The sequence below is a fragment of the Schistocerca americana genome, chromosome 7 (assembly GCF_021461395.2).
Source record: "Schistocerca americana isolate TAMUIC-IGC-003095 chromosome 7, iqSchAmer2.1, whole genome shotgun sequence".
Lineage (NCBI taxonomy): Eukaryota > Metazoa > Arthropoda > Insecta > Orthoptera > Acrididae > Schistocerca > Schistocerca americana.
The window spans coordinates 427,751,656-427,770,562 of record NC_060125.1 but is presented as its reverse complement, the minus strand read 5'-3'; the positions used below and the strand labels follow the sequence as shown (position 1 = coordinate 427,770,562).

Here is an 18,907-nt window from a genome sequence, read left to right as displayed (position 1 = left end):
CAACAAAATTGCTTTCATTCGATTTAAGTTTGTAAATCTTTTCGAGAAGAATTCTTACCGTATTCTGTGGCGCCGTAGCCGTCGTAGTCGAAATAATAGAAGTAAATAGGCAGAGTACTTGTGTTTGCCACTGTCCTAGCAAATGCCTGGGTATCTTGGATGAAATACAGATCGGAAAGCGTCTGAAAATTAGAAATAACACAAAGTTATAATTAGTGTAAGGAGTAATATATAATACAAAATTTTATTTTTCGATTCTACTGCCATCATATGCATGGCAATCTGTGCTGAAAGTAGAATTATTAAGATAACTGTGAGAAAATTTCGTTACACTGTGCACGAATAATTAGTTAAGGGGATAAATTATCAGAAAGAATTCTCCCAAAAAGATCCCCTGACCAGACCTTTCCTCTTCAAACATCACAGAATACACCTACAGTGCTAGCATTTACTTGCTGATATGAAGTGAGTCTGAAAAGTTTGCTGACGTGTCAGAACAAAGCAGGGAAGCGTTACAAACAAGGTACCTGTATTGTCCTTCAGAGTAATCAGCATTAGCTACAATACAGTTCTGACATCGGTTGTAAGTCTGTTGGTCACCGTCAGCAGACTTGTGCAATCGCTTGAAGCACCGTGGTCACACGTTGTTGGGTTCCACAATGTTTACGCGCTCAACTTCCTGGCTCAGCGCAAGCTAACTGTTCTTCAAAACTCTCCTAATTCCCCACATTTAGCACCAACAGACTATGTTTTGTTTCTCCGCCTTAAATTATCCCTGAAAGGGATTACCCAAGAAGAGTCTGCTGACAATTTGCAACAGTTTTACAACCGATGTCAGAAGTGTGTTGTAGCTAATGATGATTCGTTTGAGGACCAATAAATGTATTTCGTTTGTAACTATTGTTTCCTTTATTTTCTGAGAGGTTCTCCAAACTTTTAAGACGCACCTTTTAAAGTGCTACGCCTAAAAATGTACGTTCTACAACACATTTTGCATCGCAACTGTCTGTTCTGAAACGGATAGTTCTCTCCAAATTATAAAACAGGTTTACTCATTCTCGTGTATGTTGGAATAGATTCGTTGTGATTGAAGACACCGTTCCACCAGGCTATAACTTAAAACTGTATTTTCTTAAGGATTGCTAGTATCGTAGTCTCCGGCACCACATTCAATACTAGCACAATTTTAAGATACAAATTTATTAAGCCTGCTGTGTCCTCCCAGAAGTAACTGAAATGAATTATGAACGTAGTTCTTATAAATCTTTGTTTTGGTACGTTGACTGACGATTTGATAAGTAAAATAATCTATTCGAACAATACATTTTAAACGTATTTCAGCTCTCTTTTAAATTCACATATTTATAGTCAATAAAGACTGTTTCTCATGCATATGTCTTAGATTCTGCACATAGATCGCTTTGTAGCTAAGCAAGGTTTTGCTACCGAAACGAAAGTTATACTATTCATAACACCCTTCATCAGGTAACTTTAGAAACTTATTGAATATTTTACTGTTCGTTGTTGTTTGAGTCACTAGTAATTGTTCTATTACTGAACGAAATTTCCATAGCATTACCATTTTGATGCCCAGTGTGCCTCATTTGTCTGGTATTGCATTAGCTATGTCCCTACTTTTGAAGCCAAAAAGAAAGATGTTGCATAACCTTTGCTTCCCAAATCTTATAATAGTGCAGATATACAGGAAAATAAATATGTCACCCCTTTTTACGCAACTAGAACTCAGATTCTAGGTAGTGTTGTATGCTGATGACACAGCAAACATAGCACAAAATGAGTGACAAATTTATTCACATATCACAATATCATACAGTAGCTTACTTCGAACAGTATAGCAAATTAATACTGATAAAATTAAAAACATCGACATTTTTACGTAAACTAATGCAGCACACATTTGCATACTAGTACAGGAAATCACTTCACTTACCTTGGAAATTTTAATTACAAATAACAATGCCAAAGAAGAAATAAATAGCACATCCCAAAAAAGTTAATAGTTGCTATTTGGCAATACGAAACTTATGCCAAAAGGAAGAAAGCTATGGGTTCGACGTCCCTTCGAAGAAGAGGTCCTGAGAGATTAAGCACAAGCTGAGAATACCAAAGGATAGATCATGAAATTGGCCCATTTCACAGGAAAATACGTATCTGAATGACCATGTACCACTATTTTCTTTTTTTAAGTGACATTTAAAATCTACAATGACAGTAAATAAATGACAATGGACTCTGACGTGTATTCTGTAAAGAATTTCCTTTTATATGCCATTCGCATACGTTCACTTCTCTAATTACGTTTATGCCTTTCGCCTGTGTGAGCGCGAGTAGCTCGGACGTAAGTTTTGTTTTCTTTGTTTGCTGTAAAATAATCACTTCCTTTATTTTACTTATCCGTTTTAATTATTTAAAAGAGTTATCACCTTCCTTATCTCCTTTTCATGAAAGCAATTTTTACTGTATTACAATAATTTTCAGACGTCAAATAAGAGGAGGTGGAGACAAATTGTTCGATGACGAAGCGACAGAACACTATTCGTGTTCTATCATTAACTCTTCGTTAAACGGAGGGTGGACATTAATTCGCCTATCATTTCCATTAACGTACGTAATTTACTGTGTAAGAATTATTCTCTATTGATCGGTCACGCATCGTCGAAAAATGATGTCAGGAAAGACACTCACTGGCTTGATACAGCTCCACTTTAAATTATATTGATGATGACCGGTCTAAGGTAATAAAACACCTAAACTTCAGATTGAGGAAATGTTTTGCACCTACCGGCGCCTCTAAAAAGAGAAATTTACGCCATCGTCATTGAGAAGTGACTTACTGACGCGGTTATTGAACTACGCGAAGTTATACATTCTTCCAATGTTTCGTAACGTCGCTTACTCAGAAACTTTTCTTGAAATATTTCAGTAAACAAGAAAGGTACGTTTCAACCACACGAAAGTCTGAACCACCGTCCTAGAGAATCCAATTCCAATTTCTTACGACAGATCCACCATGCTCAGTACTTATCCCAAAGATTGAAAGAAAAGTCTGTTGTAACATACGCTTTTGAGTCTTGGACATTAACAACGTCAGGAGAGGTGAAACTCAATAACTTTGAAAGAAATGTCTTGAGCGAGATGTTTGAAGGAACTCAATGTAAAAAACAGCGGAACAGAGGAAATTAACTATTAGGGAAGTCTATGATTTATATGAATCATGAGACACCATTTCTAAAATGAAACATATTCGTGACATATTGTTGGTGGAGTAGTAACCATTATAGTATTGAAAAAGAGTAAATTTGTGTCTACAGTCGTAGTTTATATATTTTGCCTACTGACTATCGGGTTCGGCACACATTACCATCCTCAGGCCATCTCCTGGTACGCAGCAATTGTGCTTGATGATGATGATGTTTGGTTTGTGGGGCGCTCAACTGCGCGGTTTTCAACCTTTCCTCAGTCCAATCTCACCACTTTCATGAATGATGATGAAATGATGAGGACGACACGAACACCCAGTCATCTCGAGGCAGGTGAAAATCCCTGAACCCGCCGGGAATTGTTGTGCTTGTTTCCGAAGTAGGTGTGTCAAATGCTAAAAGAAAAATTATAGGCAGAAGAATTTGTTCGTCCTGACATGCACTTCGAGCTGCGGAAGACAGGAAAATCCACCAAGGATATGCAGAATATCGTCGAAGATGAATACCATTCAAAAGACCTAGACGATATTTCTTCAATAACATGAGCGAAGCTATTAAAGTCTTACTCGTAAGGAACTGGGAAATTAAATGGAAAGAAAGAACTGTCTGGAAATGAACTGTGAAATCAACAGCCAAAAGTTCTCGTAGCTTGTTATGCTCGCTAATACGAGCAGTAATAGTATCCAAACCAGCCTTGTAACTCTCTCGAAGACGTCTGGTAGTTGCGTTTTTCTTTTGATAATCTCGTTCTTTATAATGTCTCAGGGGTTCGTGCCCACAGTCTGGCTTTACATTACCCTTATCACTGTCGGTTTCTATACTCAATTTGAACCTGAGTTAGCCCCTACGTTAATGTATAATTTATCGTAGATCTCCTCGAATGAAAAACAATACCCGCTAGATGGAAGATAGCACAAGTCACATCCGTCTACAAGAACGGTAGGTGGAGTCGCCCACAAAGCTACAGTCCAATATCCTTGCAATCCATTTGTTTTAAAATGTTAGAATATAGAGCTCAAACATAATGACCTGTCTCTAAGAGCATGGATTTCGAAAACATCGATCATGTCAAACCCAACCCCCAACCCTCGCTTTTCTCGCATGACTTACCGAAAGCCATAAATGTAGGCAGTCCGGCAGATGCAGTAGTGTCCGATTAAAAAAAAAAAAACTCAGTCACACACCTATGCTATACCATAACCAAAAGTACGATCGCATGGGGTATCAAGCGAAATTTGTGATCGGGTTGAGGATTTTTTGGTCAGTGAGTCACAACTGGAATCTGTTAACTCATACAAGTACTGGGGTGTAAGCATTATAGGACCTGAAAAGGAATGATCTCATAGGTTCAGTTTTGGGTAAAGTAGGTGGTAGTCTTCGTTTTATTGTTAGAATACTGAGAGAATTCAATCACTCTTCAGAAGAGATTACTTACAAACCACTCGTGCTACCTATCCTAGAGTATGTGTGGGGCCTGTACCAAAAAGTTCAAACAGGGGGTATTCAACATATGCAGAGAAGGGCACCGTCAATGGTTACACGTTCGTCTGACCAGCGGGAGAGTGTCACAGAGGTGTTGAAATATCTGAATTGGCAGGTACTTGGAGATAGGCTTAAATTATCCCCACTTATAAATCGGTGTTAAATTATGACTCTAGGAATAAACTACAATAATGATTCAAATGGCTCTGAGCACTATGGGACTTAACTTCTGAGGTCATCAGTCCCCTAGAACTTAGAACTACTTAAACCTAACTAACCTAAGGACATCACACACATCCATGCCCGAGGCAGGATTCGAATCTACGACCGTAGCGGTCGCGCAGTTCCAGACTGTAGCGCCTAGAACCGCTCGGCCACTCCGGCAGGCAATAAACTACAACCCCTACGCGCTCCCATAGGGATCGTGAAGACATGATTAGATTAATTACAGCACGCATAGAGGCATTTAAACACTCTTTCCGCGCTCCGTATGGAATGGGAAAAGGCCATAACAATTGGTACAATGGGACAAACCCTCTGCCACGTGCTTTACAATGGTTTACGAAGTATGAATGTAGATGTCGATGTAACAGACGTACTCAAGATAGATACCAGGTTGCAATGGCGTTGGGCTGGTTACACAGTAGGCAAGAGCCCAGCAGATGGAGCAAATAGGATGGCTAGTTGGAGACCTTTGGGATGGAAAAGAAGTCCTAGGAGAGATGGTTCAAACTGGAACACGGTAATAACTGATGACACGGCTGCGGAGCAATATGGAAGAAGCCTCCATTCACTAGCAGATACAAATGGCTAAACTAGAAGAAGGAGAAGAGGAAGAAGGAGGAAAAGAGTACTAGAAAGAGTTACTCTAGCTCTTGTGACACGTGAAGTTGTACTGATGGAGGTGGCATAGTGGTAAGACTTGTATTTGATCGGACGGCGGCTCAAATCTGCGTCCACACATCCAGATTCAGGTTGCCCGTGATTTTCCTAACAGATTTACGGAAATTACGGGACGTGTTCTTTGAAAGAGAATGGCTGACATCATTCTCTATCCTTCCAGATCGGAGCTTAAGCTCTATCTCTAATGACGACGTCGTCAATGGCATGTTAAAACTTTCTTCTTTTCCTTTAGGAACGTCCATTGGTGTGTCAAGAAAGTTTAAGTCACATTTCGTTATTGAAGTTTTCAATTATTGGAGCAGATTACGTTACTGTTCTGTGTATAAGAAGCGACGAGAAATTGATACTGACATCGTAGATGGCCTGCGGCTGTTGCTGCGAGAGTCCCTGGTCCCCAAAGTAGAAGTCCTCCAGCCGCTGCGCCGCCACCTCCTGCTCTTCCCTCGTGGGCCTTGGCAGCAGAGACCCCACCAGGGAAGTGAAGTTTTCGTTGAGATCTGCCGCCACAGACGCACTCTCCATCACTCCAGACACTGTAAATCACAATACATCTGCTGAATCTTCAGATTCTCTCATGAAATCAACGAAAATGTTGTTATCTCATTTTCAAGGTTAACACAAATACCAGTTATTTTTCACAGCAGATGACATTCCAACAGTTCTGTTATCTCTTTCGGTACTGTATCATAAATCTTCAAAAACATCAGCAGAAATCGTAGATTGTACAATAGTATATGATGTCGTTTAGAGGAAACGGCTTCCCTATATACTAATCCAGTTGGAAAATAAACAGCTTCCTAACGTAACTTGAGTAACGAAACTTGAGTAACGAAACTAACTAGCAATACAAACTACTGATGTGATGTAATTACGTTTCCTGGAGAGATAAGAGTCTCAAGTTTCTCTTAAACTTCAATTCACACCTTCACTCCATTTTCCTCTTCTCAAATCGTCAGTATTGTTATGGCTCTTCGATACTGGAACACTACCCAAGCTTTGTACGTAATGGGGAAATGTTGCCTGTATGTCAGGCATAAGTGATCTCCTAACATAATGGGATTACATTTTCTTGAAGACATTTGAGTCTTAACTTTATCGTCGATAAGGATAGAAGCAGAAGTAATGAATTAAATTTTGTGTTAAGGGGGCCACTGGACTAGGGTAGTCCGTACATCTCTCGTAGCCATAATTCTATGGTAGTGTAGTGGTTATCACATCTGCCTAGTAATCAAGAAACCCCGGTTCAACTTCCAGCCAGCACACAAATTTTAACTCACTGCTTCAACTTCTATCCTTTTAGAATACAAACTAATTAATGATCTAGTGGTAGAATCTGTACATGTCACATTCATTTACTCAGTGCATTTATGACTTAGCGCAAGAGAATCTGTGCTAATCTAATCGCTGATGTCAACCTTCTCACATTGACACGGAATTTTATATATGCCAGATTTTCTAGCCCCCAAGCTGAGTAGTGCCCTAATCTCCGAAGTTGGAGGGAACACACTCTTAATATTAAACCTGCTTAAAATTCTTCCAGTCTTAAATTACATGCCTCCAGCATAAGGAATAAAGTCCACTGATTTATGCTCCTCTCCATTCACCACTGGGGATGGTCCAAACTCCATATCCCAGGCCTGGCATACATAAGACACAGTTCAGGACAGGTATGTGGAACATCGCCGTCATACGAAGCTACAAAACCCGATAAAACATTGACCTAATAATGGACACGGGATGAAAGTTTACGCCGGCCGGAGTGGCCAAGCGGTCCTAGGCGCTACAATCTGGAATCACACGACCGCTATAGTCGCAGGTTCGAATCCTGCCTCGGGCATAGATGTGTGTGATGTCCTTAGGTTAGTTGGGTTTAAGTTGTTCTAAGTTCTAGGGGACTGATGACCTCAGATGCTAAGTCCCATAGTGTTCAGAGCCATCTTTTTTTAATTTTGCGAGACTTTGATAGTACCCAACACTTCCGCTTTTTGGAACAATATTTATAAAGAGGCAATTGAAATTAGGTTGGCAGCGCAGCAGCATTCTCCTCAAGACGGGGGACAGTTGATTCGCCGAAATATTGAATCAAGTCCGAGGAGACTTTCGATGACGGAACTTAATTTCGGTATGTTCCACGTATTACGGACTTCTCAATGCACTCATAACTAACTGCCGTGCTTACTTTCAGATTTTTACAATAGGTAAAGCGCAATAGTTATATGCCAAGCAGCATTGTTGACAAATGTATACACATATTATATCGAACGTGGCAATACCAAATATCCAGCATGTAATTCGCATTTTAACTACATCTTGTGCCATTTCTGGTGGGATACAAGTCGGAATTTCGAGTTTTAAGGTCATCTGATATTGCAGTTAGAATTTTCTCCGACAAATCTGAGTAGTTTAACATGCGAGATACAAAAGGCGGTCATAGAGTTTGTACCACAACTGTCATTTATCTACTGATGCTATCCATTTCTCACTCCGGCCTTACAAAACTTTTCTTATCCATCGACCAATGTTAGTAATAACTTGAAATGTCCTACATTAAACAGCAAGTGTAACGCGAATACAAAACCGCAATTGTTTTCAAGCATGCTATTGAGGCAAGTATTTCGTTTTGGAAAACTGAATCAAACGATAATTATCTCAATTCTCAGAACATCCAAAGTTGCTACGTATTGCGAACAATGTGTTTTCCATGAAAATATATCGGATATCTTTAGTAAAAATTTTAATGATCCTACTCTAAATACCACCCATGTGCCAGCAGCATTGCAGGTACCACTTCTGGTTCATCTGACATTCAGATAGCTTGGTAACCTGAATCAATGCAAACTAGTTCTTTCTTCGTGACATAGCAGCATGATTGTTCTTGTAAGAAAACGCTTTTGGATAAGTTTTTCTTACAGCACCACTAAGACTAAGAAACGCTGCTTCTAACACAATACCGACTGCTAAACACATGTTCTACCATATTTCCGATAGGTAGATCCATCCTTCAGGAGATGAACATAAAATGTTCGCCTCCGTAGCGCAGCGGTAGCGTCACCGATTACCACGCAAGAGTCGGCTTTCGGCAGTTGTCACGTGAGGATCGACTCCCCACGCCGGACAGCGCACCGCAGTTGTTCACTTCCGCGTCGCGGTATTTCCTGTTGTGGAGTGTCCGTTACTACTGCACCTCATGGCGCACTGTTATCGCCGAGCAAAACTAAAAGTAACATTCCTAGCCGAACATGTGTGACCACGCGCTTATGAAATTGAACAATTTATTCACAAAGACCTACGTCTGGACCCCCAGGAACTGATAGGTATTCACTTCTCTATCACTGGCAGTATCGTCTATATTAAGTTGACGACGGAGACAGCATGTGCTGAGGTAGTTCGATAACACGCACACGGACTCAAGTTCAAGCATTCTGACGGGAATATTGGAGAGGTTCATTTCGGTCTTCGAACAATTCGGGTCTTCGTGCTCCCTTTCGAAGTGCCACAAGACGTGGTCGTCGAAGCTTTTCGACCTTAGGCCAATGACCTTAGGCCAATTTACGACATACCACGTGTTGAATGGTGTCCGCCAAATCAAAATAGAACTCTCCAAACATGCACCATCCTATCCGCTAATAGGTAGCGTGCGAGCCATCGTTATATATGTTGGCCAACCGCGGACGTGTGCCGGTTGCGGACAAGAGGGCCATGTTCGGTCAGACTGTCTTCACCGACGTTTGCTCCATGTTCCGACCTGTGCCCCAGCTCCCAAAGCGACGGTCACTTCTTTACCAGACAGCTACGCCACAGCCGTACACAGCCCCGATGCGTCACTTCAGGTAGTGCCTGTTCTCCGCCCTGCACTCCCCACTGGAAGTGACGCTGCTGCCACCGCCTCACCGGCACAATCTCCTCTGACGGCTACGAGTCCACCAACACTCCAGAGCACGATGGACATCGATGCAAATGCGGTACCTACCTCAGCTTTTCTTCAGACAGGCGCGACCTCAGGCACTGAACGTCCACATTCTCATACAGAACAGCACCTCCGAAAGCATCGGTCGCCCAGAAACCGGAAGAAGAGAAGTCAAACGCCATCTAACTACACACTTCATGTGGCATCACAGGCAGTGGAGCTGATACAATACAGTGATCTTCCTTCGAGCGCCCCGACGACAGGAGTGGCCGCTCATGATACCCCATTTGAGGAGCGATCTCACACGATTACGATGGAGCCTCCCTGGACCCCACTACAGCAGCGTCACCACAATTCGTCCTCGAGGAGTGCGACAGTCGCTTGCCACCTATTCCAGTCTCCTGGGCTGATGATGTCGACAATGGAGCAGATCGCGATGGTGGCCCTCCCGTCATCCAGTGTCCCATGGAGGTGCCTGACCCTCCTTCCAACCAGTGATTGCAGCTACAGTGACTGCATCGGACGTTACACGCCAGCCAGACATTTCTACCGGAACATCTGTGCCAATGGTGGGAGCACGCCCACAACACTACCGCATCGCGAAGAGGAATCTGGCCACCATTCGGGCTCCCCATAAACTGGCAATGTTCCGAGAGACCATTTATGCTACTGATGTCGACATTTCCTACTCCAAGAAGCGATCATCGCTGATTTCCATGCCCCCACTGGCTACGTGGCACACATCTCCCATGCTTCCGTCAACGGTAGTGCAGTCGCGATTCTCCTCCGTTCTGGACTCCCTGCTGAAGATGTAGTGTACCTTCCTAATGCTAGAGGTATGGCTCTCATGCTGTTCGGCGTCCTCATCCTAAATATATATGTGCCGTGGGGCTCCAGTCGACGTCGTGATCGACACACCTTCTTTGCTGACGAGGTAACGCCGCTTTTTGAGGGTCTCCTGGATGAAATGGTCCTCGGTGGCAATTTAAACTCCACTCAAGGGCCTGATAACCAACTTCCACATCATTCCCCGTGTGTGGCCCTCTCCATCATCATCGACAGACTTCAACTAGTGCCCTCCAGGGTGGCCGAGACGTTCTAGGCGCTACAGTCTGGAACCGCGAGACCACTAGGGTATGTGTATACCACGGTCGCAGGTTCGAATCCTGCCTCGGGCATGGATGTGTGTGATGTCCTTAGGTTAGTTAGGTTTAAGTAGTTCTAAGTTCTAGGGGACTGATGACCTCAGAAGTTAAGTTCCATAGTGCCACCACTTCAACTTGTTGACACATGGACAAAGGTGCATGGCACCCGTGCAGGCTACACATACTATACGGCGCATTCAACCGATCGCCTCGATCGTATACACCTCACACGTTCCCTTGCTGCCTCTAGCTTTCTCTGACCACGACGCTTGCATCTGCGATGTCGTCCTCGCCCAGCAATAGGTCTGGCACAGCTGCGGCTTGTGGAAATTAAACTTTTCCCACCTCACTGTCCCTGATTGTCGACGGATCGTTGAGGATGCGTGGGCCCTCTGTCGTCGACGTCGCCCCACATACATATCCACCTTACCCAGCTGGATATGCTGAGCGAAACCAGCTCTACGCAGGACACTGATGGGATATGCCAAAGACTTCAAAGCCTGGTAAGCGAGCGCCATGGACTTTTATTATGTGGTGCTTCGTGACTGCACTTCGATGGCATTGTCTCCTGTCTGTCAGACGATAGTGCATCGTGCTAAAGCGCATATCGCTTCACTCATGCGACGACGCTTGGATGGGACCCTTATTAGCTCCTGCACCCATGACCATATGCCTCACGAAACGCCATCGATGTACCACCTCCTCACTGACCGCCGATGTCGTCGTCAAGCTCTCATCCACAACGTCACCGATTCGGAAGGACGACGATACACTATGCAATGTGCCATTGGTCATGCTTTCTATTCTCATTTCCGCCGAATGACGCTGCCGTCCCACATCCCCCGACCTTAATTGAGGAGGTAGCAGCACTGACTATCAACACCATGCCACAGGATCTGGCTCAAGAACTTCAGGGAGAAGTTACCTCCGATGAAGTGGAGGTGGGAGATGCCAACAAGTCCCCTGGACCTGACGGCCTTCCCCTCGACTTTTATAAGTTTTTTAGCTATTTATTGCTACCTGCTTGGACGTCCATCTGTCGTGAACTGATGTCACCCACAACGACGATCCCAGCCACATTCCTTGATGGGATCATCATCCTGGTCCCCAAGCCACATGGCCGATCACGGATCTGTGATTATCGGCTCTACTCAAGAGTGACGTGAAAATTTCTTACCCGTTTGTTGGCCTCACGACTCAAGAAGGCAGCAAGATACGTCACTCCCTTGATCAGACTTTGCTGGGAGGTGACAACAACAGCAATAGGGCCCTTTGCCGTTACAGGGACATGATCGCGCTCGCGTGGTAGCAACATTTATCTGGCGCAATAAAATCGCTTGACTTCAGTCAAGCATTCGACCGTGTCGACCATACCTTTCTGAAATCGGTCCTCCAACACATGAGTTTTCCGGCTCATATAGCAACCGTGGTAATGTGGCTCTTGAGAGGCGTGACTTCGAGAATACTCTGTAATGGTCGCCTCACCGCGCCTCTAGCGATCGAGCGCTGTGTCCGACAGGGCTGCCCACTTTCCACGATACTGGACGCTTTGACATTAGAGCGCCTTCTTCAGGGGCTTCACCAGCGCCTGGTGGGCCTGACATTGCATGGGCACCGCTTTTGTTGTACAGCCTATGCTGACGATCTAGTCTTCTACCTCTAGAATGAAGACGATATTCACGCGGCTCTGACTTGGGTGGAGGGATAGAGGAGACAACGGGGAGCTCTCTTAAAATTTCCAAATCGAAGGTTCTGCTCAGCGTGCGCAACACGTGAATGTTTACCACGCCTCGCACATCCCCCATGTGGCACCTGTGTCCCCGGATGTGATTCATTGCCACACAACAAAAACCAACGCCATCAATTGGATACGCGGTCATACGGTCCGCTACCTTTTTGGCCCCGATGAGAAATCAGGTTATTGGACGTACCTTAACGATCAACACTGTGCACTTTTTCGCAACCGCAGATACAAGCAGTTCTTTTCCAGTTTTCTACAGTGCGCCTTTCATGACCCGTGTTCCAGTTGGAACGTCCAAGCCATTAGATGCTTTTTTGCCGACATGATGTTGTGAACGCAGTACAAACGGAATTTCCCCTAAAATTTCGAGAAGACACGTTTGGATGTTCTGCCAATCGGAAGGCGCTAGCGACTCCTGGGATTCTGATGTATATACTTCAAAACAAAAGATTTAAAAAATAAAAAAACATAAAACAAAAAAATAAATAAATAACAGAAAATAAAAATATACATACAAGAAACGCAAAAAAACTAAAAAATGCAATAAAATAAACTAAAAATCCCGTTCGCAACTACTTTCATTTTTATCGCTACTCCCTATCTTCTTCCCCCCTACTTTCTTTCTTTCCTACACCCTTCTTGTAATAGGTCAGTTGTTTTGGGATAGGCGTAGATAGGCGCCAACGCCTGAAGAGGTGCTTTTTTTTTTTTTGTTAGAACACAAGTGGCGGTGGCAAGCAGAATTTTTCTAGTTTCTCTTTCCTGTCCAGGAGCGGAATACAATAAAAAAATTAATAAAAGTTTAAAAAATTGAAGAAAGGGGGGGGGGGGGGGAGGACAGGGTTCGATTCTCAGCAGGAGGCTGGGTGTTGTGTGTCCTTCATCATCATTTACACGCTAGTCGCCGAAGTGGTGTCATCTAAAAAGACTTGCAATACAGTGGCCGAACCCTGAAGGGGATTTCCCGGCCAACAAATGCCATGCGATCTTTTCATTTTGAAAACAAAATATTTAGGGTTAATATTACACTATTTACTATATTGAAACCAGTGAAACGTGGTTGAAAAATAACATTTGAGATGATACGGGAAATGGAATGCGTGGTATCAGTACTTGGTACCCTCCCTCATGCATGGTGTCGTGGCTTGCGGAGTGTATATATAGATGTAGATGCATTTTAACTTGCTGACACTGCCGCATAGAACTTCCCAAGATTAAAAGAGGTCATCGTAGTACGCGTTGGAGACAGTTCAACAGCAATCTGCCTGAACAGTTCAACAGGTGAGATCAAGAAATCTTTTCGTTAAAAGTGGACAACAGGAAACTTGATTCGAAGCGCAATGGACCAGTGGGTGTTACAAGGACAAAACTGCTGGGGTACTGAATGGTTTCCGTTACGGATCACTCGTCAGATGACTTATACATTTCATCATCACAAACTTGTCGATAGCAGCGCTCCAATAGCAGAATTAAAACTAACTGCATAAAATGGAACCAGTGCCTCTATCTTGTAAAACACTCTTTCATAAATAATAAAGTAGTCGAAATTACGTCTCTGTATGACAAAAGTTATATATTTATTGTGATTATGACATGAATTGAGAACTTGTGATATTTTTCTGGCGTTTGTAGCAAATGAAATAAAATAATTTTTTTTAAAAAAAGTAGCTCAAATATTTTGGAAAAGATAAGTCCAAAACCAAGAAATAAAATAAATTACACAAACATTAGTCGCATCTTTGAGTGATGCTCGAAATCTAGTTTAGCGAATGAGGCGCTTCAAATGTTTCCTTAATCTATTTTTTCCCTACATTTATAAATACCATTTCACAAAACATTTGAGCGTTTATTCTTCAAAGTTTTTCTGTTTTTAAGTTTTGGTCAGAAATTATAAAACATATTTAAACATCTATCGAAATTCTATCACTGTTAAGAGAGTTAATCTATGCTGTAATTCGATATTTATTTTATTTTTTCAACGTGAAATAATAGCTACTTGGCCTTGAAGGTTCAAATGGTTCAAATGGCTCTCAGCACTATGGGACTTAACATCTGAGGTCATCAGTCCCCTAGAACTTAGAACTAATTAAACCTAACTAACCTAAGAACATCACATACAGCCATGCTCGAGGCAGGATGCGAACCTGCAACCGCAGCGGTCGCGCTGTTTCAGACTGAAGCGCCTAGAGCCCCTCGACCACACTGGCCGGCAGGCCTTGAAGAGACAATCTTTCTGACATTTCAGCAGCTGTTCGTGATATATTCCAATTTTCTCTCAATCAACTAATTAAATTTTTCTTAATTACCCTATTTATTTGTAAGGAATTCAACCGTTTTTGCAAAGCTAGACCTCACGCTGGTCTTTTTGATACCCCAGTTGTCCGTTTCCCACACTTCGTATCCCTATAAAAATTCAGAGAAAAATGTTCCTTCAGGTCATTAAGTTTTTCTTAATTGTCCAGAACACTTTCGAACATTTTTTATTTTTTTTCAAAAATAAGATTTCACAGTGATCAATTTGATATCCTACTTGTTCATTTCCACTCTTCGGACAAAAATAGATTGTTTAATTTCTAGGGAGTCTTCTTTTTGTACCGAGCGAGGTGGCGCAGTGGTTAGACACTGGACTCGCATTCGGGAGGACGACGGTTCAATCCCGTGTCCGGCCATCCTGATTTAGGTTTTCCGTGATTTCCCTAAATCACTCCAGGCAAATGCCGGGATGGTTCCTCTGAAAGGGCACGGCCGACTTCCTTCCCCATCCTTCCCTAATTCGATGAGACCGATGACCACGCTGTCTGGTCTCCTTCCCCAAAAACAACCAACCAATCTTCTTTTTGTTGTACCTAAACATTTGACCAATAAGAAAAAGGTTTTATTCGTTATTGTTCCTCATAAAAAGCAAGTCGATGGTGGAGGAGGTTTCTTACTGTTGACGAAAACGGAGCCGTCTGCAGAGGTGACGCCAGTCATGACGGGCACGCGGTTGTACCGGCCCTCCCGCAGGATGTCGACCGGCGGCTCGACGACCACGGCGCCCTCTGAAGGCGGCTCCACCACCGGCTGCCACGCCACGGGGCTGAAGCGGCGCAGCTCCTGTAACAGGGCGCAGCCCGTACCTGAACTCGGACCTGCGCGATCTAACGCGCCTACGCAGAATGTACTGCTGGCTACACGGTTCCACTTGTGACCTTCTGGAATATAACATTCTAGAAAATCGGAGATTTAGCATTGACGAGCTCGACAGAATAAAACTGTGATTTTTTTAAAGATTAATTTTGTTTCTCCACTTTAAGGGGTAATATTTTGACATTTCCTCCTAATCATTTCTGTTAATTTCCAATTGTATTTTTCTCAGTCATTATCTTTTCTTTCAGTATTTCACATTTTTATTTTTTGGTCAAAAACCTGACATTGTCGGTATGTTAACAAAAAAGATTTCTTGTGAATAACTTGAACGGTTTTGACTTAATTGTAAGAATAATGTAATTTCAGACCGTTCAATTAAAATGATAGTACTCATATTAATAATACAAAAATACGCCCTAATAAAAAATCCACACACCACGAAAAAATTATCCGAACGGGATGAGAATCAGTACTTGTGATGTACATGTACAGACAAAGAAACTATGATAATTTAAGAAAAAATCGGATGATTTATTCAAGAGAAAGCAAATGAAGTATTGTAGTTCATTGACATCAAACTTCGTAAAAACACTTCCAGATTAGGGATGGTGCCATTTTGTAGTACAACTGATGTTCGAGGAACACAATGATAAATTACCATACACATCAGATGGGGCAAGTTTCGCACATTGCATGTACACGCAAATAGGTCACGCCACTTGGTAACAGATACATTGTAGTCTCAGAAATGCCGTACCAATTCTTACGCCATGTGTTTGTTGCACATTGCTGTCAGCATTGTTACTAAAATAATACCAATCCTTTTTCCCGTTTTCTACAACAACGTAATATTATAAAGCAATCAAAATTTTACGTATAAGAATTATTCGTTCCTTAAAAAAATTTTATTTAAAAACGTAAAATTTTAGCACTGCTTGTATGGCTAGTTCATACTACGGTTTTTTACCCGTTTATTAGTTAAAAAACACTTGTTATAGCCGAGACCAAACAAATACTGATAGATATGGTTTATTCAGAAGTAAACCAGAGGTATCGGTTGTAACCTGTTGTTTTTGCTCATCCTTGGCTTGGACAGCAACATCTCGGCCACTTGTGAAAAGGGTGACAAGGAGTACCTGAGTACATTACAGTTCACAGGTTGGAGCAAAAGGGTACTGAACGTCGTCCAGCAGCAGATCTAGATTTCATAGATGTATCCTTCCAAACTGGGCCATGAATCAGCAACTCCACAGCACAGTGGAATTCTTGGAACACCTTGCACTTTCGCCTGCGCTATGTATGCATTCCTGATGCACCAGAGGGTGCGGGTACCCGCTAGTCGCAGAGTGCAGCGCTACGGTGAAGTGAGAAGCGGCATCCCGTCAGAGAGAAGCAGATTGTGACGCACAGAATCGAAATGGGAACTTCATCACGTAAACAGCACCAGTCCACCGTGGGCAGCAGGTGCATCACAATGCATGAGGTCCGCGACAAGGAGAGGTTGAAGCGCATACTTCACAGCACGCAACACTGCAGGTCTTAGAATCGCCAGCAGCTGCCTTTGGTGGTTAGATAGTAACTATTTCAGACGAATTTAATAATTCTTGAGTGCACCTTTAAATGCATGCAAGCTCTCGACAGCACAAGACAAAATTAAGACTTTAGTGGTTAACTTTTCAGTTAAATATTGATTTCCTGTGAGCCCTGCACAGAGACGAGCATTCGCAAAGTGTGGTGAACAAGCCTACTAGTGTGACGACACAAGTTCGTTGCGGGGCCTGTGTTTCTCGTGCGTCTCGGGCACTGCAAGGTACAATAGCAGAGCTTGTTCTGGTACTGGCTTGGCCGTTATCAGGAACAGGCAGCGCTATAGAGCAGAGGAGTGGGAATCGGCGGTGAGAGTGAGAACAGTTAGCACGTTGGATCTCGAGAGCGGTCGCATGGAGACGGAGCTGGAAGCGTGGTGGAACATCAGGAAGCTGGGCAGATGTGACAGCTGTGTGCCTTACTGTCAACATGGGGCATCGTTCCAACTGGAGCAGCAGACGGTTTTTGGCTTCACAACCCAAGGGATATAGTGTGTGTACGTATGAGGTGCGATTTATAAATAAGGCAACACAGTTCTTTTTTCTGAAACCTGATTCGTTTTATTCAGGATTCCAGTATACCATATTATTTCCCGATTGGCTAGAAAACTCTATTTTTCACCATAATCTCCGTGCAATAACACGGCCTTACGCCACCTTACTCTAAGGGCTTGTATGCCCACATGATACCAATCTACTGGTTGACGTCAGAACCAACATCTTGCTGCAACGATGACCACCCCATCACCTACATACTGCTTCCCGCGGAGTACATGCTTCATGTTGCCAAATATTGTGAACTCTTCTCAGGTGGCACACTTGTGTAAGGCCTTCCGTGGAGAAGAAGAAGTTCGTTCATATTTTTCTGGCGACGAACAGGCTGAAGTCATTTCTGCGGTATCTTTAGGGTAGCACAATACACCTCAGAGCTGTTCGTTGTACCTTGAGGGAGGAAATCAAACAGTATAACCACTTCAGCGTCCCAGAAGTCCATTGCCATGACTTTACCGGATGAGGATGAGGCTTTGAACTTTTCCATCGGGGACAGATGGTGTAGCGCCACTTCATTTTTCTGGTTTGAAGTGATGAATCCATGTTTCACCGCCTGTGACGATGTTAGACAAAAAAGTGACACAATCACCCCCCCCCCCCCTAATAAGCAGGCAACTCCGCAGACATGTTCCTTCGTTGCTCTTTATGGTCTTCTGTCAGGCAGCGACGAACCCAGTGTGTGTGTCAGCACTATCAACGGAGATGTCCAGTTGTGCAGCGAGGTATTTCATTGCGAGTCGTCGATCATCTCTAACGAGCATGTCGTATATTCCAGCACTGCAGGAGTTACAGCTGTGCAGCTGTGATGCGACCGCCCGACACATGGAAGACCGGACAGGTTATTGCAATGATGACAGTCGCATCGCCCAACGGCTCGTCGTGCTGTTGTTCACTACCTGATATCCGTAGATTTTCTACAAGCCCGTATGAACATCTGTGATCCAATGGTTTTCCACAAAACGAAACTCAAAGACAAATATTTTCTTTGAACGCACCTTCATTACCGTTTTGAAGGCTGTATTAACCCCCTTCCACACCACACCACCTCCCAATCGGAACTTTATGAAATTATAGGGTCTGTAGCGCAAGAATTCCACAATTTCCCACAACAAATTCCGAATTTTTGTCTGTGTAGAGCTAGCTTAAGGTGTCAGCAGCTGTTAATTGTTATGTATGATTACGTATCCAAGTGTTTGCTTGTTGGTATGTTACTTCTGTATGATACATCGTGCCACTTCACT

At 43.2% G+C, this 18,907-nt stretch overlaps 1 protein-coding gene across 1 annotated transcript in view; it reads right to left on the bottom strand.

The window, feature by feature from the left end:
* LOC124622336 (venom carboxylesterase-6-like) overlaps positions 1-18,907 on the bottom strand; it is a 125,601-nt gene that overhangs the window by 20,197 nt on the left and 86,497 nt on the right. The window contains exons 6-8 of the mRNA XM_047148013.1: positions 15,330-15,495; positions 5,958-6,139; positions 59-182 (exon numbers count right to left, since the gene is read on the bottom strand). Coding sequence (XP_047003969.1) covers positions 59-182; positions 5,958-6,139; positions 15,330-15,495 — 472 coding nt within the window. The remainder of the gene's footprint in view (positions 1-58; positions 183-5,957; positions 6,140-15,329; positions 15,496-18,907) is intronic.